General features: G+C 47.4%; 1 protein-coding gene across 3 annotated transcripts in view; it reads right to left on the bottom strand.

Moving 5' to 3' along the window:
* The window catches only part of LOC115105201 (transcriptional activator GLI3-like), a 174,583-nt gene continuing 158,150 nt past the window's right edge, over nt 1-16,433 (bottom strand). For all 3 annotated transcript variants that reach the window (XM_029626932.2, XM_065007171.1, XM_065007170.1), the window contains exons 9-15: nt 15,749-15,862; nt 14,342-14,482; nt 8,529-8,678; nt 7,530-7,694; nt 6,776-7,054; nt 4,871-5,276; nt 1-4,218 (exon numbers count right to left, since the gene is read on the bottom strand). In XM_029626932.2, coding sequence (XP_029482792.2) covers nt 1,799-4,218; nt 4,871-5,276; nt 6,776-7,054; nt 7,530-7,694; nt 8,529-8,678; nt 14,342-14,482; nt 15,749-15,862 — 3,675 coding nt within the window. In that variant the 3' untranslated portion in view covers nt 1-1,798. The remainder of the gene's footprint in view (nt 4,219-4,870; nt 5,277-6,775; nt 7,055-7,529; nt 7,695-8,528; nt 8,679-14,341; nt 14,483-15,748; nt 15,863-16,433) is intronic.

Here is a 16,433-nt window from a genome sequence, read left to right as displayed (position 1 = left end):
TATAATTTCCTTTTTTTATTAAAACCATACAAACATTTGTGGTCAGTTAGAAAAGAGCAAAGTGGCTCTTCACCACTCAGAGCCAAATCTGCCTGGTCTGGGAATCCCTGCTTTTAAGAGTAAATTCTTTATTGACCCCTCTGCCTCATCCTCATATCTGAGCTAAACCTACAGAAAGAGTCATATATTTACAGGTATAAAAAAAAGGCAATAGTAAAAAAAGAAAGAAAAAAGATTAACAAACATGAAAGTTAATGCATTTCACACATTTCCGTCTTTTCGATAATCCGTTTTTAAATATAAATGTTTATGTGAATTTTACAGGTCTCACAAGACACTTAACATGTGTTTCTTTTCAGAATTAACAATGGAAGATTGGCAGTGATCTTTTTATTTTCCGACAGGCAGGTTTTATTAAGGCACATACCTCATATGGCCATTCACTCTGGTCCTTTCACGAGGGAATGAGTTCTTACTTTTTCCAAAACAAAACACCGATGCACAGCTACAACTACAGCTACAAAGACAAAAAAGTACCAAAAAACATCAAAACAATTCTGTACCTCATTACTGAAACTATTTCAAATACTGTACACTGTCATGTGGGATTGCAAGGTGATACTAACACGGTTGAAAGGGTCACTACACTCCATAGTGGCAGGACATATATTGTACTCTTTTGGAGAATAGAATATGGATGATCCACTATAAATGTCTATCAGACAAAAAAAGGATCACATTTCTAAAATGGTCAAATACAATTGTGGATAAAAAAACAGAAAACAAATGGTACCCTTTTTTTAAATCAGTGAATCATGTGCTACGCTTAGAATTAATGGATGATCTGTTGTATAAAAAAAGTAAAAAGAATATGTCCCATACTGTCCATAAATGCTTGTTTTCTACAGAAAGCACCTCAAAACAAAAATCTAATTTTCACAAAGAAAATATGGAGAAAAAACCCCACATTGGTATATATACACCTGTGAGTACCATTACAGACATTGCAAATCAAGCCATTGGAGTATGAACTAAAGGGCTACGTTTTGGCGCTTGTAATTCAAAGACTTTGAATATTATCGTAATACTCTGTCAAACACACCCACTTGGTAAGACTTGGTAGAAGCACTGAAACACTAACATTTACATATTCTCAAAAGTAACATACTAACAAAATTAGAATCTTTCTATAAAAGGTAAATACAGAAAGATAACAACCAGGGGACTTTTGACCCTCTTATGACCTGATAACATAAGGATTTATATGAGGCGATTGTTGGACCATAATGGTAAATGGCACATCCAATAGGATTAGACACTTAGCACGTGGGCTAGTCTATGTACTTATGAAGACAGTGTTTATGTTTGACCTTGAATACAACATGCATTTATACCAACAGTGTACAGCAAAAAAAACAGCAACGATACACAGATTAATGTTCCAAAGGGACAAGACCAGAAATGCCATCAGAGGCCTCACTCGCTCATCAGTAATACAAAGGGAAGGGCTTCCAAAAATAGCCTTCATTACAGAAATTGAATATACCTATATATAATTTTTGACACATCCCTTGCCTCAGAAGAGAGGGGATGACACTTTTACAAAATAAATCATTTTGGCAACAAATCTGTTTCGGGAAACACTTTAGGTAAGTATAATAAACTGTGATAATTTGTCGCTTTGTCATAAGTGTTGCCATCTTTTTTCCTCTTTCAGTTCTTTACATGCATCAGGTTTTTCCTCTATTTCCTTTTAGACAGGGGAGGGAGGGATAGAGCGAAGGAAAGACGGAGTTAGTTACTGCATGATGGCCAGGAACTTGCTCTCCTCGGCGAGGGTGGTGAGGAAAGAGCTCATGTCCCCGATGGCCATGTTGCTGAGGTTGGAAGGCACCATGCCTGCGGTGCTGTGGAAGGTGGCAGAGGCCCGGGGAGTGGTGAGGCGGGACGAGGTCCAGGACAGGCCTTGGAAGATGGAGGGGCTGATCACCCCCGATACCAGACTACTCTGGTCGTAGCCCAACCCCACATTATCCAGCATGGCGTCGAAGTCCAGTGCCACCACGTCGTCTAGCACGTTGGCTGAGCCGCCCACGCCACTGTCCACCGTACTGGTCACCTGGTCGGCACCCGGAGATAGTAGGCAGGCCGGGACTGAGGAGTGCACGTCTAGACCCACCTGCTCGGTCATGGTTTCCAGCAGACACTGCTCCTCCAGGGGAGGGAAGGACGAGGCCTTGGTCTCCACCGGGTCAAAGCACACAGCCTGGTCGCTGAAGCCCTGGTCCAGATAGTCCTGGTCAGGAACCTCCAGCTTCAGCCCGGACACCTGACGGGCCAGGGAGCAGTGGCTGCCGTGGTTGCTCAGAACCTGCTGCTGCTGGGAAATGTTCTGATGGGTAAGGTTGACATGGCTACCGTTGGTGGTGCTCGGTTGGAGATTCAGGTATTGCTGTGGTCTGGCCGGGTGCCTGCTGTTGGCCTGCTGCAGGCGGGGGGAGGCGGCGGCCAGGAGTTGGTGGTGGAGTGCCGGGGAGAGGCTGGATAGGCTGTCCATGGAGGCCCGGCTGAGGAGCAGGTTTTCTCCGATCTGCCTGGAGGTTCTGTGGTTCTGGGTCTGGATGTGATACTTCTGCTGGCCGTAGCCCTGGGGCAGAGGCCCGAGGTTGATCTGGGAGAAGTCAGGGCGGCCAAAAGTGTGTGTGGGGTTGTGGTCATTCCCTTTCATCTCCATGCAGGAGTGGGTGGTCACCTCTGACTTTAGCCCGCATGGAGGCTGAGGTTGGGACTGGGCTGGCTGGGCACAGCGTTGGTTCTGTAACTCTCTGGCGAATGGTTGTTGCGGCTGCACCACCATGTTCCCAAACCTCCCTAATGGCGAACCGGCAGCCAGACCTTGGTGCTGCTCTGTGGCGGCCCATCGACTACACCTCTGCTGGGACTGGGCCTGTCTCTGTGGAGACCTCTCAGCGCTCCCTGAGCTCACCTCATTCCACTGGATGGGCATGCGGTCTTTACTAGGGCTCTTTCTCTCCAGTTCCTGCCGCTGTTGGTGCTGCTGGGGGCTGTGGAAGCACTGGTTCAGCCCTGGGCCCTGGTCCTGTAACTCCCCCCCAGGGAGATGTCCATTGTCCCCAGCCACCTGGTTCTCCATGTAGTTGTTGTAGGAGCCTACCTTGTCCTGTGAGCGGAGGTACTGCACCATGTCGTCAGGCAGCATGTCCTCATCCCCCAGCATCCCCCCATCCTCCATGGCCAGGGCCTCCAGGGCTGTGTTCTCCATGATGCTGGGGGGGCAGGGCGAGGAGAGCAGGCCCCCTCTCTGTAGGTTCACGTCGGAGCGCGTGTAGTTCTGCAGACTGAAGCTGCGGCCCTTTGCCGTGGGGTGCTGGAGGCCTGATAGCGGGGGCAGAGGGTGTATGTTGTTAAGGCTGCTGAAGCACTGGACCTGGGGCAGCCCAAAGAACTCCGGTGTTTGCTGAGGGTGGGTCCGCACGGGGTCGCTGGCCCTCCGGTCCGGACCGTTCCCTGGGCCCTCGCCGGGGTAGAAGCCCCTCCGCCAGTAGTCTCGGTAGCCACCGTGGCACCCGTACCTGTTGGTGGTGCTGCCATCGCTGCAGCGGCGCGACCTGACCAGCTGGGGCATCACATAGTTGCCTCCAGCTCCGTCCTGGACCTCGCCCATCATGGCCATGTGGGTCTTCAGACTCATGCACTCTATGTTGGGCAGCGGTGTTGGGGGTGGGCCGCCCGTGGCAGCAGCGTACTTGGCCTTCAGGTAGTAGTGCTGCGCAGGCGTGAGGTTGAGCATCCCCTTGGTCCCTCCCCCGACACCCGCCCACCCCCCACCCACAAACACCCCTCCTCCTCCACCACCTCCCCCGCACTGGCTGGCCTCGCTGGAGCGGCGTGAGGCGTCGGTAGAGATGGGGTCGTAGGAGTCGGCGGAGCTGAGGTTGTGGTGGCGGTAGTGGTGACTAGGGGTGTTGGCTGCCTCGCTCTGGGATGCCTGGCTGGAGCGCCGCGACGAGAAGCACGGCGAGATACCCGAGGAGCGCCGGCTGCTGCTCAGGTATGCTGAGCTGGTGGCGCTACCACAGCTGTCCCGCCGGTCACCGCGCTCAATGCTGTGGAGCATGCTGAGCACCGTAAGTTCTGTGCTTCCCAGCTCGGGACGAGGGGGAGGCTTCGGCTGGGATAACCTGCCCAGGTATGGATCTGAGGAGGGCGAGAGAGAGGGAGGGAGAGACAGGGGAGGAGAAAGATAGGGGAGGGAGAGAGAGAGGGGAGACAGAAAAAGAGAAGAAGAAGGAGGGGTAGTGGAGGTGTGTAAGGGGGAGAAAGAAAAAAAGAGGGCGAGAAAGAGAGAGAGCGCGGATAGAGAGAAAGATGAGCACAATATAAGTGAAGAGAGATCCCTCAGACAGATGCAACCTTCTCACAAATACAACTGGCACAGTTTGGCCATGAAATTCTATTACATGCTTTAATCACTGATATGATATATGGCATGATACGATATGGGTTTGAAAGTGATTTCCAGCGGAACAGAGAATTTTACGAATTTTTTACGCCTGTGTATTCAAGTCCGATCTGCCAGGGGGAAATTCCAAGTAATCAAACTGAGATCTGCTGAGACATTTGGAGTTATTTTCACAACCCAATACTAGTGTCAATATTATTTTACATATCTATTCGCCTTTACAGCGTCCAGGGACGTTTAATAGCGATATTGAATGCCCATGGAGTACAGCATGTAAAACACACTTCACACCCTTACTAAGTCCCTGTAATGAAACACTATTTTTCTTTGTGTATAGCCTCAGAGGACCCAGATAGGGTGGTGGATATGACCATGGTGGGTCCTTACCCTTCCCCAGGATGGCGGGCAGCGTGGCAGGTCCCTTGGGTGGCGGTGTGGGTGACAGCCTGGGCATGGTGCCTCCTCCTCCGTTCACCTGCTTCAGCCTCTCCATCTTCATGTGCTCCATCCATCTCATGGGTCGGCCCACACTTCTCCTCGCCTGCAGCGCCAACGTAGCCGCTGTGGCTGTGGACACAGTGGAGTCCATGATGGGGGCCCCACAGCCCCCTTCTAACTCCTCCAACACCTTCTCCTCCTCATCCTCCAGCTCCTCATACTCTCCCAGTCCCTCGCCCAGTCCTAGTCCCACCCTTCCCCTCACAGCAAGCTGGACTCCACGGCTGGGATAGGCGCTGATGGAGGACTGGTCACTGCTGCATGTAGACTGACCGCCAGGGCTTGGCTGAGACGTCTGCCGGGGGGGAATAGGGGTGCGAGTATCAAGTAAGTGATGAAAACAGGTGGAAGAGGGAGGTGAAAAGAGAAGACGGGAGGGGAAGAATAGGAGGGCTCAATTATTATGGGACACATTAAAGGGATTTTTCTGTCTCTGTTTCCAGTATGAAGGAAGTTAGAGGTAGTTTCGTTAACGCTAGTTTCGTTAATTGCGCTAGAGCTGGTTTGCAACTTCTTGCACGCAGAGACATGTAAATGGTATCCACAAGTTCATCTGACTCTGTGAAATAAGATAAAGGGCCTCTTGCCAAAATCCCAAAGTATCACTTTAAGGACCATTTTATTTTATTAAATGTCTGAGCCATGTGATAAAAACGCACAATGACACCATGTGATGCAGCTGCCTGGGACATGTTTTCCACAGGAGTAAACAATAACACAATGATTGATCATATTAACGCATTCCGTCTGATCATAACCAAATACCACCTTCAAATCTACAGGCCACAGAACCATCGGAGGTTTGCTTTCAACTGTCATTACAATATGTGTAAACACAGACAATCTTTCCCTCCTAGAGCTGTGGGTTTGTCCAATGTCTTTTCTTCTGTAAACCACGAGGACAAAGGATTATTTTCAGACTGACTAAGAAAGGGCTTACTCTGATATACCCAAATGGAGTGAAGAGAAAAATTCTAAATTTTTTGGCATCATACAAAATTGCAAAACAAGAATTTGTAGTTTGAATGGGCCTAGTCTCATCTCGGTTCCACCCAATGCATTTGGCTGCACAATAGAGCCCTAGGCATTGTTGGGCATTCTACACATAAACATTATTGGAAATGGTTGGAAATGCAGTTAGTTCTCCCCTAAGGCATTTAACTTGCTTTGAGCAAACGTTACTCTCCAAAATAAAGAAAATGATTATAATCAAGAGAATTTCTCAATCCCAAGTGGCGACGACCATGGACAGCTTTGTAAAGATGACTAATGAGACAAATGCTGATGCCACATGGAAAGAGGAGATAAGGAAAGCGGCCAACAGGCTACTGAATGGGTATTACAAGGTGAGTGAGAGACATACGTTTTTTTTACAAACGCAACATGGCAACATGAAGAGACACCTAAATCTCACCTGATTACCCACTGTCCATAGAGAGAGAGAGGGACGAGTAATGCATGGAAAATTGGACAGAAGAAAACATTAATTCGTTATAGGGTTATTCGTAAGTGGTTTGATTACACACAAAACACACGTACGGTCCCCGGGTTTAAGTGAACATCACGGTACATTACACAGTTAGAGTTAAAGTAAAAATAGATGGAGCGTTGTTAGAAGCTACTGTATTAGGGTGACATTTCAGATAGAGCTGGGCTGTTACCCCCATAGAAATATAATTACTAGAATGGGCATCCCCATTCAATTCAACGATTCGTGTTTGGTGGACCAGCGGCAGTAATTCTATTTCTATGGTTATCCCATTATGCAGTGTTAGACCTCAGAGAGGGGCTCACCATGGGTTTCTCTGTCTTGATGGACTTGACCTGCAGACATTCGTCCTGTTTCGAGGTAGAGTGGTTGTACTCCCTTTGGTCTGCGTACCCTCCCAGCTGCCCTGGTGACAGGCCTTGTCCATTCCCCCCCTCCTGGGGAGGGGGTCGTGGGTAGGTGTCGCCGCGCTGCTTCTTGGTAATGTGTGCCTCGGGCCCGTGCACGGTCTTGACGTGCTTGCGTAGGGAACTGGGGTCTGTGTAGCGCTTGGTGCAGCCCGGGATCTTACACACGTAGGGTTTCTGGAACATAGAAATACATTATATTATATTCTTTTGTTAGTATAGAACATTATATTAGTACACTGTTCTATTTAATTCAATGTTCTGGAAGGAGAGTAGATGGGGATGCTTCTGTTTCTAAATGTGTATATTTTAGTCATTTAGCAGACACTTTAATCCAGAGCGATTTACAGCAGTAATTAGGGTTAAGTGCCTTGCTCAAGGGCACATTGACAGATTTTTCACCTAGTCAGCTCAGGGATTCTAACGAGAGACCTTTCGGTTACTGTCCCAAAGTTCTTAACCGCTAGGCTACCTGCCGCTAAAGGCCTCCAGCAAAGGACAGCATGTTCACATACAGTCAGTGGTGTAGGTAAATTACCTGTCGCTGAGCTGTGTGTGTGTTTGTGCGCACGCGTATGTTTCCCTGCATTTGCGTGAGTGCATACATGTACTGTATGTGTGTGCGCGCGTGAGTGAACATGTATGTTTGTACCTCGTTGGAGTGTGTGCGGTTCTGGTGCTTGGCTCTGTCTGAGGCGTTGGAGAAGGCCTTGTTGCAGCCCTCGTGTTCACAGACGTACGGCTTTTCTCCAGTGTGGGAGCGCAGGTGGGTCTTCAGGTTCTCCAGACGAGAGTAGGCCTTGGGACAGCCCTCAAACTACACAGAAGAAGAAGAAGAAGAACACACACATCAAACACAGCTCTGTGTCATCCTGGCAGACAACAATTACCCCCAAAATATTACTGACCTATGCAGTAATGTGACAGACTGTTGATTAAATGTAATCATCACAACCATTTAACAACGACTATCTCTTTATGTATTCCTATATCTAAGGCCGTGGATGTAAAGTCAACTTTGTGGGAGTGTAGAGCTCTACTACCCGACCCGAGCCCGACAGGCCCCAACATTACACAACGGGTTAGGGCCCGGGTAGGGCCTGTTTTTTCAAAAACTAGGTTATGGGCAGGGCTCGGGTATCACTAAATTGATCACCGTGCTCTGCTGTGCAGTACAGTCAAATCTGAGTAAGATCATAACATGGCTTCAACCTCATCACAATAAGACAGGAGAGATTATTTCACAGAAAATAATAATGTTCCTTGAGTTTTGTCGGAGTCTAGAGTGAAAAGTAACTGTCTCATCATTGAGCAGAGTAGCCCAAGTCGAGCCATTTCTATGGATACTCACAGAGCGCCATGAGCAGAGCGCATGCAGAGCAAGCTGTGAGCAGGGAGCGAGTGTACAGAGAGGAGCAGCTAATGTATTTACATTTACATTTACATTTAAGTCATTTAGCAGACGCTCTTATCCAGAGCGACTTACAAATTGGGGAGGAAGTTATTTCTGATTTCAGGGAGGGCCGGTCTTAAATTTGGCAGAAGCAATCAGGCCTGGGGAGGGTACGGCCTGAACGCCGCGGGCATGGGTAGGGCTCGGGCTTAAAAGTCAGGCCCATGCAGGACTCTAGTGTTGTGGGAGTGTGCTTACTGTGCATCGGTGTGGTTTCTCCCCGGTGTGCCTGCGCATGTGGACCACCAGCATGTACTGGGCCTTGAAGGGTTTCTTCTCCCGTGAACACTCGTCCCAGCGACACACAAATTCCTTCTTCTCCCCGTGGATGTGGTCATTGTTAATGTGCTGAGAGAGGAAACTAGCAGAGGTCAATCACAGGTCAATCTGGATTTTGATTCAATTGATTCATCCATCATTGTATTACCACTCGTTTTCCCTCTCTGTCTCTAACCGTTTCGTATTGTTTCATATTCTCTCTCTCCATTTCTTCCATTGTATTTAGTACTCTGAGGAATAAATGGGAGACTTGTGAGTCTCAGTGTCCGATCTGAACTGGCTTTTCAAATAAAACCCTGTCACTTCAAATCACATGGGGCTCCTGCTGACAGATGTGCTGCCGTGGCAACTTCCAATCTGAGGCTTAGGGGTGTGGGAGGAGGGGAGGGAAAGGTGAGGGGATGGGGCGTTTCAAAGCGTCTCAAATGCCATGGCTTTACAACTCCAGCAAAGCCTTATACAGTATCTAGTGAGCATGCATTCTCCCCTGATTTCTCTCTGTCACTCTCACTCCCTCTCTCTCTCCCACTCGCTCTGTCTTTGCACACTGACCAGTAAAAGGGGTACAAGTGGTGGCAGTGGATGGTTGAAGGGGGATGAGAGAGGGCTAAAGAAAAAGAGAAGAAAAAAAGGCAGACATGGAATCCTCAGGGAAGAAGTCAACATCTGGCCCTCTCACAAAGACAACAGTGTTAGTGTGGTGGCCTCTGAAGGGCCTTTCCGAGAGCAATTTTAACCCAGGGAGACAGACACAATATCCTGAACAAAAGGAACCCGTCTTATTACATTCCTGAACAGAGATGGGGGAGAGAGACATTTGCCTTACGGGGAAAACAGAGAGAGAAAGAGAGGAACGGGAAAGAAAGACAGGGATAAATAGAGACTTGACTTTGAGAGGTCTTAAATGTCTAGGAGAAACAAACGGTTGTTAGAGTATCTCTATATTTAAAAACCTCAAAAGTGGAGGGAAAGAGCAGAAGAGAAGAGGAATTGAGAAGGTAATAATAATAATAATATATATTATTTTTTTTGGGGGGGGGGGGGGGGGGGGTTATATTTGTCCTGTTACACACAAGTGTGTAGTGGAAATGTGTTTCTTGCATATCCCAACTCCCCTTGAGACACCCACAGGGAGTGGGGTCACAGCCAGGGTCACCATTGCACAGCACCCCTGGAGCAATTAGGGCATAGTGACAGATTTTTTTACCCTAACTGTTCCGGTATTCAAACCAGCAACCTTTCTGTTACTGGCCCAACTCTCTAACCTCGAGGCTACCTGCCACCCTGAGAAAAGTGTGTGTGTGTATCTGTGTGTGTGTGTGCCTGCAACCCTGTTTGGCCTGCTAGTGCGTCCATGCACCTCCAGACAAGGCGGTCCCCAGACAACGGCAGAATTATCCCCAGCCAGGAGCCCCTCCCCCTGGCCAGCTAGTAACCCAACACATTAGTCCAGTGGGGCCCTGACCAGGCCACCGTCACAGCCCTTTCTTCCCATCAAAGGAGGGGATGTACCCCCAAACAGACAGTATCCTATGAAGTCTAACCTTAATTCAAGAGAAAGACCCCTATGGGCCCTCAAGTCTCAGAACAATTGCACTTAACTAACCCCCTATGCAGTGGGAGCCAGGGGTGTCGTACACCGCCCCTATGACAAAAGAAGTACACTAAAACCAGCATCTCTTCGCCAGCCATGTGCACTTTCCTGCCCTGCTCTGCTCTCACAACTACATCAATATGTTAGCCAATGCAATCGTTCATTTCTGTCTCCAATTGACTTTATGTATTAACAAAGGCCCTCCATTCAATTCAACTTGACACATTTTAATTTTGGTGCTAAAAAAAATTCAGAGAGGAAAGGAATGGGGAGATAAGATCGAGGGCATTGGATGTTCGTTTCCCTCAGATTGATCTTCCCTCCCCCATCACAACACGGAAAACCGATCCTAGCTCCTCTCCTCCTTTTTTCCCTTCCGCCTCTGTGAGGGAATTCCTGTGGCAAGCGATCAGTCTGCGCCGTGCCGTTCGATATCCCCTGAGTGATAGGAGTGCCCCGGTGTTGCTGTGCTGTTGGCACACGCTCCCCTGTCCCCCCTCGTCCCTCCCACCAGCCCGTACAAATGACCAGGGGCCACTGACGGTCGTGATGCATGGGCCCCGTGCTGACAGAGAGGGGCCCGAGCTAGAGACGACACTAATGGTCATGATCTAATGGCAATTTGTAGTGAATCAATAATTTCCATGCTGAGCGTATGGGTAGGCAGTGTTGGCCCCGGCGTCATGGACAAACAGGTGGTGATAGCAGTGATGGTGGCGCGTCAGCAGCTAATTCATTTTCACCCTGCCAGCTTATCGGCCAACATACTGTAAAAACACCACTGAGATGGATTTAGGAGGGAAACGGGCGGAGGGAGACATGCGCTGGATGGGGACACAGAGGCTGGCTGGGATGAGCACAGAGTGCATACACACACACACACACACACACACACACACACACACACACACACGCAGGCATGCAAACACACGCACACCCTAGAGTACACATGCGCTTACAGGTATAGACTGACATACCAATAATACAGTGTATAACACACTGATATACAAACACACACAATTTGATGTGAACTATTTGTATAGGACATGTAGCTACTACATACTAAAGGAAATGTTTTTTAGATTACTCTAGACTTTTATGGATTTTCACCCCCATATAATAGCTACACATGCACATAAACACACTGACACCAGATACACAGAATCACATCAATACTTTCCTCAATTTTGCCCGACTTCAAAATCCCTCTACAGTCTCCCCTTATCAAGCACTTTCTGGTATATACACCTCATACATTAGAATGCAGGCGTGCATGAAAAGAAGGCCTGTTTACAAGGCAATTTCACTAAGCTGTGGGACCCACAACACCGTTTAGCTTTATCAAACAGAGCCTAATAAATCATATGCTCTTTTGTGATGTCAATTGCTGAAGCGCTTTGTGTAAAGAAAAAAAAAAGAGGGAAAAAGAGGCAAGGGAGGGAGGGAGATAGTGAGGGAGAGGAGAAGGGGGCTAGAATTTGTATGTGTAATTCAGCAGAGCCTTTTCATCTTGGAGTAAGATACTCCAGACAGATAAGGTGCCTAATCCTTCTCCTGATCAAAAAATAATCTGCATTTTTACCAATTAAAGGGCTGTGCCAGCAGGCAGGAGAGGGGACCGCATTCTGACTGAGCCCAACTTTATCTCCCCTCAACACCGAGGAGGCACCCAGGCCGCAAACACCGCCATACAGCTTGCTTGAATACTGGGGGAGCTAACGCTAACATCACGTAATCTTCATCCTTTTAGAACAAGGAAATTACAGCTCCACCCTAAGGAGATGACCCAGAACAGCTCAGTGTCAAGGTGGGATTGAGTGGAAGTAGACTGTGTGGATTGTGTGCATGTACACACATATGTACACACATATGCACACACGCACAAACACACACACCCTATCTCAGGGTCACCCCATTTGAGACCCTTTCTGTATTCCCCCATCTTAGTCTTTGTACCAGCTCTCCAAAGCCACCCCAGTTCCAAACCCCCCAAAACATCTCAGACGGAGACATGAAATAATCCAGCACCAACGACCTTATCTTTAAAAGTGCTCCCTCGAAGAGGAGAGAGAATTAAAGAGATAGGGAGAGAGTGGTACTGGAGGTTGAGGGGGTTGAGGGAGGGAGGGTGATGTAGAGAGGCAGAGTTAAAATAAGTGATGGAATTAATTAAATTAATGAAATAAATACAGCAACCGAAAATTGACACCCGCCTCGCTTTTGCTGACTGGGAAGGCCAGATAAGTGAGCTAAATTGCGTAGATGCGATGTTTATCTTATCGGCGGCACCGAGAGCGCTTAAACGAGGATGATAAAGGAACGGCGCAGCGCGTCATGGTGCGAGCGCGTTTGTAGAGTGTAAAAATATGCATCAGGAGCGAGGCAGAAAACGCTTTTGAACAGGGTAGAAAGCAATGAGGGTGGTGCACAGCGGCATTTATTTCTAGAATTAGGCCATGCGAAAAACAAAAAAGGGATTTCTTTGTCTTCACCTACGTAACCATCACTCTTTTTTTAACACTTCAAATAGTTAATAATTTACCTCACTTGTTTCAAACAGCAGTTTAATTTTTAAGTTTTCACCTCACTAATATCAAAGACTATCTAATGAACAATCGATAGAAAATCCATAAATGTATCAGAACTGAAAACGATGTTGCATGAACACTACCAATCAAAGCCAGACTGGAAGCATATTATAGTATTATATTTTTTCTCCATTCAAGATGACAAGTTGAAAACAGGGGGAGGGGCATTGGAGAACAGACAATGTGGTCCAAATACTGTACTTATCCTATTACTGAGGGGGGTGGGGGTTGAGGAAGGGGTGGGGAGATAAGAGGGTTTTCTCCCCGCTCACTGAATTAGAGGCGAACAGTTTTATTAGCATGTCTCTCCCCCTATCTGCATGGGCATATAAAATGAGTAATTCAAATACAACATAAAAAAATGTAAAGGGGAAAAGACAATGAGTATGTGTTGATTCTTTTCTTCATGGAGAATATCTTGTGTGAACAAGCTCTTTCCCAGTATGATGCCCCTTCCCTTCTCCCAGCCAAACTCCCCCTGCCCCTGGAAACAAGGGCAAGAAGTTGTCAAGATCCTCAACCTTTGAGCAGAGCCCTTCAAACGCGGGAGGCAGCCCATTCCGCGCTGAGGATATCAATTATAGATAGGGGTTACTGCTGTGGCTGCGGATTGCAATGTCAGACGCCGGGATAGACAGCCGTGGAGAGCTGGGGATCTTTCTGATGTGTGCTGATCAGAATCAGAATCACGTTTATTGTCCTACAAGAGGAAAATCTTGGCACAGCTCACATGAAATGGTCAGCTGAGTGAGCTCAGCTCCAGCTGTCATGTAATTAAACATGAGTGTGAAGTAAAATCTCACCTCACAGTGGACCTAGTGGTAAGTAGCACACAGCAGGTCACAGGGGAGACCAGTCCAACGACAGCAGCAGAAGCCGTAGTAATAGTATCAGTGTAAGTGGCGTCCATAGTGCTTGTGATACGGTATTACTGTAATATCATTAATAGTTGGGTTAAGAATAGGCCCTCAGGCTTTACCAGATGAGAGTCATCCATCTCCTGGGTAGTGTGAGGAGCTGTATGACAGAAGGTGGGAGTATATTACAGCCAGTATGGTACAGACTTGTATACAGTACGGAAGAATGTAAGGCTTAAGGCCTGATTGTGCAGGTCGAGTCGGTGCCGGCCAAATCAGTTAGCGCCATAGCCCAACAGCGACGTGCTCGGCAGCCTTTGAGCCCATTAACCATCGTCCCCGAAACCAATCTGGAATCCGGCAGGGGCATTACTCAACGCCTGTAGGCTGCAGCACACTCTGTACTGAACGCTGAACATGGTGACATACAGAAGAGACTGCTGGACCAGAGAGGGCTGGAGCCAGGCGTCCAGGAGACTTGTTGGGGGCTCCTAAAATAGACTCCTAAAACTTGTTTCCTATTTATTGTGCTGTTATCTGCACAGTATCTACATTCTAAATGGACCATAAAGCTTTTAAACTTGAACTTGATCAAGGTAGAGGGAGTTTAGCGAAGCCAGACACCATAGTCATATGGTTTCTGCCTCCTGCAAATCGGGGCTACTTCCCTATAGTGTCCTGGTAGGTACTCACATGCACTAGCTGTTCCTGCGTGTCAAACTCCCGGTGGCAGCTCTCCCAGTGGCAGTTGGTCTCGTACACCATCTCTGGCTCCTGCTTGCTTTCGTCCTTGTCACCTTCCTCCTTCACCAGTGTCATCCCATCCGGATGGTCCTACAGTACAGAAACCACAACGCAATTACAGCAAGGACACAACACTCATAGTGTTACAGCAATGACCCAGCAGAGATCTGCAGAATATTAAATATTGTACAGTATATACAGTAAGTAAGCCCATATCAATTCAGAACGTATGGGTCCGATTAAAAAAATCTAAAATACTATGGTTAGGTAAACGACTTAATATATTATGTTCACAACACACTTGACCGGTAACAAAGTCATATCCCAACCAAAACGTTCCCTCCCCCTACTCTAACCTTCCCTAAACCCAACAGACCGATTTAGTTTCACTTTTCCACTTGTGATGTGAATCGGGCCAATGTGGCCCTGTTCGGCACACAGGGAGTAGAATGTCTGGGAGTGGAAATGTAGCGCTGCAAGCTCTGCTCTGGGTCGGCAGTTGATCTACAACAGGTCTGGGGCAGAGTATTTCAGGAATCTAACCCCCTCCTCCTGCTCTAGCTTGCTCCATTAGTCTAGACATATTTTACTGTCACTGTTAGCATTACATGGCTGTGTAGCTTGGAGAGTACTGGAGACTGTAACAGGGGAGACCAGGGGTGTACAGGGATTTCTCTCTGGGCAAAGTTGTGGTTTGTAAAAACCACCTCGGTCTACTGTTAGTACCTGGCTGCCATGGTGTTAGGAGAGTGTGTGAAGGTGGGGAACAGAGAGAAGAGGAGTTTCATTCACAGAATGTGGATCTCTCTACAGGCTTGCCTCCATTGTATGAGCTCAGAGACACTTTTAGAAGCATCATTCCAGACACAAGCACACAGAGAGCCCTTTAGAAAACCTGCAATCTAATTTAAAAAAATGTTTCCATTCACTTAAGCATCTGATTAAAAGGAAAACAATTTCCTTCTGGTACCTCCAAGATCAATGGGGCTTATCGTTTCAGAGGCAGCAGCCTGAACAAGCAACCGAATGAAACAGGCAAATAAATAAATGGTTTTTACAATAGATCACATAATTGGCCCCAAAGCTCTGCGTCTGAGAGAGTGACTGAGTGCGTGTATAGTTGTGTGTGTGGTTATGTGTGTGCGTGCTTGTGTATGCACATGTGTGTATGTGTTTTCTGTGTGAACAGAATTTAACAGTACAAGCACCACATCCTATTCTGTTGCTGCTGACGCAGTAAACCATCCCGTCTTCTGATCTCATCTTTGAATACCATAAACATACCCCTTTTCTAACACTAGATAAGAATGTCTGTTCATTGGACTATACGATAAATGCTGGCGAAGTTACATTTACCTGGCAACTTACGGCCCCTGAGTTGGGTAGCTCCTCATCCGGTTTGATCTTTGAGCGTTTGTGGTGCATGGGTTCCCCCGTGCTGCTCACCGCTGACTCACTGGTGGGTTTGGTCTGTGGGAAGAACCACAATAAAATCACTTAGTTCAAAATTAATTCCAACATACTATATGATAGAATGACCATGAAAGTTGAGCAGAAAATAACATTTACATGCAGTTGTATGACGACATCCTGTATGATACTGTTCTAGTTAATCCTACGACAAGGTAGCATAGTACAGCCTGTTGTCTATTCATTCGAGGTCATTGAATAAGCCAATGATTCTATACAGCAGTTTACTATCTGACCTCACCTTTGATAGACCTGACTCTGGCCTAACTGGTCCTGGCCTGAGAGCCAAAGGGGAGTTCCCTGTTACAAGGCAGGCGAGCCAGGAAAATAAATGAACTAGTAAAGCTGAACTGGCCTGGAAAAACAGGAGAGATTCCTTGGCTCGGATCTGTGCTTACTGGCCTTCTCAGAATGTTTACTCAGGGGAATCTGGAATGTAATTTCCCCTTTAACTTCTTTGGGACTGGGGGGTCAGTATTGAGAAGCTTGGATGAAAACACTCTGAAGTTTCTAAAAGTATTTGAATGATGTCTGTGAGTATACAAGAACTCATATGGCAGGCAGAAACCTG

Source organism: Oncorhynchus nerka, linkage group LG22, assembly GCF_034236695.1.
Source record: "Oncorhynchus nerka isolate Pitt River linkage group LG22, Oner_Uvic_2.0, whole genome shotgun sequence".
Taxonomy (NCBI): Eukaryota; Metazoa; Chordata; class Actinopteri; order Salmoniformes; family Salmonidae; genus Oncorhynchus; species Oncorhynchus nerka.
The sequence above is the reverse complement of the archived record's forward strand: the minus strand, read 5'-3'. Positions and strand labels throughout refer to the sequence as shown.